The 5793-nt window shown below is 45.7% G+C and overlaps 1 protein-coding gene across 1 annotated transcript; it reads right to left on the reverse strand.

Moving 5' to 3' along the window:
• Positions 1-575: 575 nt before the first annotated feature.
• rassf10a (Ras association domain family member 10a) lies at positions 576-4839 on the reverse strand. The gene has a single exon (XM_054620053.1). It carries the CDS (start codon positions 4488-4490, stop codon positions 3081-3083), a length of 1410 nt encoding a protein of 469 aa, XP_054476028.1. The 5' UTR covers positions 4491-4839; the 3' UTR covers positions 576-3080.
• Between the last annotated feature and the right edge of the window lie 954 nt (positions 4840-5793).

The following is a 5793-nucleotide window of genomic DNA, read 5'->3' on the forward strand; positions in this document are numbered from 1 at the left end:
GTTAAATATTTTAAATACCACAAACTGGATTCCATTCACCTCCATTCATTTGGCTGGATGCAAAAACCTCAAAAACAGATATTGCAACACTTTGACGGATAAAACCAAAACAAACTGCATAGATAGACACCATAAGAGGTAGGTGAAAAAACTTGTGGTTTTTTTAATATATAATTTGATGAACTAACCCTTTAAGACGTCCCCTGAGGAACATGTGGAGGTATGTGTTACTAAATGGTAACCCGAGCTGTGTAGCGTTCAGCTCTCTGTACATCCAGGTCTCTGTTTCATCCTGTCATGATTAATGCAGGAGTTCATGCAAGAGTGATCGGGGGAGCAGCAATTAAACACAACTATGCGTGGCGAGTATGACAGGATGACATGGTATATAGAACAATACACACTACACAAACACACACACACACAAACACCCTTCACTGTTGAGTGCTTTGACTAAGAGGTACGCAAGCTACCTTTCCGTCCAAAACACCACACATGAAACGCAAAAAACTACAAGAGGAAAAGATGTTTAGCCAAATAAAGCCACACTGCAAGCCAAATAGTTTTTTCTCTTTATTTCAACACTAACAGTCATGTGAGATAATGTGCTGACTGGCGTTACGATGAAGCCACAGTGCGTCTGAGTACTCTCGCTGTGGCCCCCACAAGAGATGCTGATCTAGAGCCAGCTAGCAGGCTGGATGTCGAGGACCGAGAGGCCCCAAAAACTGTGCCTGATCAAGACACATATAAATTAGCAACACATTTTGGTATTTGGATACAGCTAACAGCTAACTCCACAGATACAGGTATCATCAGTGTCTTCTAGGTGTTACAAGGTTATTCATTCTCAACGTTTTACAGTTAGACAAAGTCAACCATTTAAAACTTGACATCACAACAGCCCGACAAAAACACAGAGAGGTTTAGTTCAAGGACAATCTGGAAAATAATGTTTTCTGCTAGCTTCTGTTATTATTTTCTGCTGCTCTGTTCCTGGAAGGGTGTACCGGGAAGCTAACTTTTTTTTCAGGATGTAAAAGTGAACTGAGGCTTAAAATAGTTCCCCTTAATGTCACAGTGTTCAGAGAGACAGGGACTGTGGGATGTATAAATGGGGTCATTTCTCCCGAAAGCATCTTAAAAATTCAATCTTACAGGTGTTTGTACTCACAGATGGACTAGACTTAGATAAAACACTGAATCATCAAGTGAGTTAGGTATGAAAAGCCAAGGAGGCCAAAAACACATGCTGTCCAATGGTAATCGATATGTTTCTGGACTTCCTGTCTCCCCATATATTGTTAAACACATTTGTTAATCAAACGAGAAAGATATAATCTGTTATCTGTAGATGTGTTTGTTTTTCTTACACAATCACTTGAACAATCGGAGAAAGCCTCCCTTCTTATAGAGGAAGTAATTCCTTGTTTTGAACTTTATGTGAACAAGAAGCTTTTCTTTTCTGCTCATTGATTACGGTTAAGTAAGATGCTTTTTGGGGGAAAAAAGCCACCATCAGAACCTCCAAACTGATGTTTTGTTTACTTGTCATGAGTAAAACAGCTCTCCAAAGTTTGAAACATCACCAGAGTTATCTCATGTTCACCTAAAGCCTTGACTTCAGATTTAACATTTTTAACAGAAAGCCCTGGGACTAATTAAAGATACAGTTGCATTATGAGAAATGTAGAAACCGGTGTTTTGGGGGGCTTGAAACCTTAATAGGAACTAAAAATCAAGATATCTCAGTCTGCGCTGCTTCAATTTCAACCATTCTTTTTTTAATATGTCTCTTGTGAGTACTTCACATTTATGGGAGTGAAACACTAAATAGCTGGAGTGTCCCTTTAAACACAGCTGTTTCACCAGGAGGATAACGCGCTGAATTTACTTATTACCTGCTTTAAACCAGTGGTTTCCAACTTTGAGTTTGTAACCTCTGGAAGGCAGTCAAAATATAAATCTGAAGAATTGTGTGATGATGAAAAAATGTTTTAGGATATTCATTTTTTTGTCTCTATAGTTATTCAATTTAAACAATCTGATCAATAAATTAGTCTTTGCTTGCTTGAAATATTCACAGCTCATAGAGATACGTAACTTCTGATGAGGGGTCTGTTTTGTTTTAAAGGGCCAAAAGCCCCAAAAAAGTTGAGGACCACTGCTTTAAAACAACAATGAAATGGCATAATGAAACAGCTGAGATGACAAAAAGTAAGCATCAGATGTTTTTCAGATGACTCAGCTCTTAACATTAAATAAATAGGGCTTTTTGTGCTTTAAAGATGGACACTATTCACACTGAGGACAACGCCAAAGCGATCTGCTCTGCTTAGCCCGCAGGATAAGAATCAGTGTTTCAACGCCAATCCACAAAGTCCATCCATCCATCCATTTTCCGTAACCTGCTTATCCAGTTAAGGGTCGCAGGGCAATCCACAAAGTGTTTTCCAAAAACGAATAGCAGTAGCTCTGGTATTTGACCGGCTATAAATCTGATTCTGAAGAGGCTGCGGTAAACTTTTGCATTTGTTCGACTGAAAAAGAGCTTTCAAAGCATGTTTGCGGTGCATTAAGGTGCACTTGATGATGACCTTTTAAAGGACCGTTCACAGAGTACAACACTCAGCTGTATACCTTTCAGTGGCTTCAGCAGAAAATCAGACTGTATCCTGACAAAAAAAAAGCAAGCTGTCATTAACTCTTTGTAAACCTGTGATAGAGTTTACTCTAAAGTTAGTTTTCTCGCTGCAGACTACAGATTATAAGTGGTTTATCATAACGCTCTAGCTATTTCTCTTAATTAGTGGTATTTCTGTTGACTCTCCTTGTGGAGGTCAAAGGTCAGCAATGGAGAAACACGGCCTACAAAACCTCTCCAAGCATGCCGTCCCTCCTAGCTTATTGTGCAACTACATATAGGAATTATTGCTATAGAATTACAGTGTCCGTGCTGTGGTGCATTGTGGGTAGGGAGGAACAAATCTCCCCTGTATTGCCAACACTGACTCTCTCTGCCCCTGAGTTTGTGGCTCTCCATTGCATAAAAAGTCCAACACTTGCAAATAAAAGCGAATCTACACAAGTGACTCGCACACAGGTGGGTTGTCAGAGTCCTGGCTGTGCATGGAGCTCAGACCCGTGTCCGAGTCCTCGTCGTTTGTGCTGCAGGCCTTGGACAGACCCCTGGCCTGCTCCACCCAGACGCTGCTCTTCTCCACCGACGCCGGCTCGGCCTTGGCGCCTGCCGCGCCTGGCTCCGCCTCGCCATCCCCAGTCAGTGCACTGTCCACCTGCTCTATCTCCATGGTCTCCACTTTGGCCAGCAGGTCCAGAAGTTCACTCTCCCTGGTCTCCCAGAGGGCCATGCTCAGGTCCAAGTCCCCCCTGATGGCGTCCATGTCCGTCTTCAGCCGCAGGCCGATGTACAGGCTGGTGTCCAGCTGCGTCTTGATCCTCTCCTCCTCCAGAGCGAACTCGTCCTCGGACAAGCTGTCCACATCTGGCTCCTCCGCTACGCCGCCCGCGTCCTTCGCTGAGTCCGCTCCCCTCTCGCCGCGCCGCCGCTTCATCCACCGCCGGTTGAGCTCCTCCTGGATCTCCCCGGTGATGCTGTCCACGAGCGCCTCGCGCTCTGTCAGCTCCTCCTGCAGCCGCACCACCTCCTCGCAGCGGCGCGCGTACTCCTCGAACTGTGCTACCGACTCCGCCGTGCACCGCGCGTCCTGCCGCTTACAGTCCGAGGAAGCCGGAGCCTCCGAGGAGGATGAGGAGGAGGAAGAGTCCACCATGTATGTGTCCTGCACATAGTTCACCCCGTGTCTCTTGATGCGGTCGAAGTGCACCTTGGCCTCGTACCGCTCGATCTCCCGGTCCAGCTCCTTGATCCTCTGGACCTGCTGGCGGATGGTGTGGTCCTGGGAGATCACCAGGTGAACCAGCGTCTCCATCTTCTCCGCGGAGCCCTTGTCCTTAGAAACAGTCTGCTCTTTCTTTTTGTTCATCTTGTCCAACTTCCTGAAAGCCTTCCTGACTATGCGTCTCTGTTTCTCCTGGGACAGGTTGGCTGCGGTGGCCGCGGCGGTCCAGCAGGTCTTGGCTGTGCCCCGCAGCCCGCCGCCCGGGCCACCGCTCTCCCGGCTCTGGACCACCCGGGCCTCGGCGCTGCGGGGCCCGTTGTTGGGCAGCGACGCCTCGTTCTTGACCAGGACGAAGCGCACGTTCTCCTGCTCGTCCCCCCAGGCGCCCCACAGCCGGAGGACTTTGGTCTTGTTGGGCAGAATCCTCTCGAAGCCCCTCCATTTCTCCACCACGCAGTAGGACTGCGGGGAGCCGGACAGCATCGCTGCCGAGGCGCCCTGCTGCAGGTTCTGGTCCTCCAGCAGGACTTTGACAACGTCCCCGCAGGTGGTCCGCTTGGTCAGCCCGGAGACGAGCTTCTCCTCCCGGCAGACCCAAACGGAGATCTTACCCTCCTCCGGCTCCATCTCCGGTCCGAGTCAAAAAAAAAAAAAAAAGTTTCTGTTTGTGTGAAGGAGAAGAAAGTAGTCCCTCGCTACATTTGAAGTTGATTTAAAACATAACCAGCTCTATATGCGGTGAGAGAAACGCATCCTCCGCGCTCCCGTCGCTGTTCATCGGCTCCCACTTTGGTTGCGCTCAGTCCGAACATAACACGAGCTTGTTGCGCCTTGAACGCGCCACAGAAACTTAACATCCACTCATATTGTCCCAGCGGTCTGATCCCGGTGCTGCCTGTCGGGACATCACCTCTCTCTCCCGGCAGATAGTGACCTGCCCTGCGCGCTGCTCCGGAGAGGAGAGGAGCGACCTTGGTGTGTCAGGGCCGGCTGCTCTGTCTGCTGTGTGCGGGACGAAAACAGGAGAGGGGTGCTGGGACGGCCGGGACACGCCTCCCTCCCTCACCCTTCCTCCCTCTCCCTCTCTCTCTCTCTCTCTCACACACACACACACACACACACACACACACACACACACACACACACACACACACACACACACACACACACACTTCTCCTACAGAGATAGTGAAACAAACAGTCTTTTGGGTTTTTTTTTTTTGAGTTTTAAGGAAACTCCTGTTTAATGAAAGTATTTTTTTGTTTGTTTTTTGCTAAATTCACGCGCCCGCGTTTATCTGATCCTTAATCCCAAATCTGGCAGTTTCTGCATTTAATCTGTGCTATTTTATACTAGTCACGTGCATTTTACATCACTGTAAAATAACGGCAAAATACTGGCAGCAGAGACGCTAGAAATGTAATAATAATAATAAAATAATATTTAATTATGCAGCGCATTTCAAGTGCATAGTACATTTAACAATAAATTAAAACAGTAAACCTTCCATTTAAAGATAAAAATATATAAATTGGTAGGAAGAAAGCATGCATCTTGCAAATACATTTTGTGAGTAATTAAAAAAATCCAACAGATGAATTAAAACTGGAAAACATTTAAAATGACAAAATAAAAATGTTGACATTAAATTGTTTAAATACATGAAAGATAATTTGAGAGACATTGTTTTTTTACGGTGCAGCTACTGTAATTATCTTTAACAGTTTCTTATATTCTCGTATATTTGATTACAGTATGTGTTAGTAGAAGAACTGTGTTTTACAGTAATTTTACTGTAGATACCAACATGTTACCGTTTATTTACAAAGAGACATGCATGATAGTGTCTATACTGCCTGGTGTGTCTTCAAGGTCAAAGGGCAGTGTTTGGATTTGTGTCAAAGACACCCATGATTCTAAAATGTATCA

This window comes from Anoplopoma fimbria, chromosome 19, assembly GCF_027596085.1.
Source record: "Anoplopoma fimbria isolate UVic2021 breed Golden Eagle Sablefish chromosome 19, Afim_UVic_2022, whole genome shotgun sequence".
Taxonomy (NCBI): Eukaryota; Metazoa; Chordata; class Actinopteri; order Perciformes; family Anoplopomatidae; genus Anoplopoma; species Anoplopoma fimbria.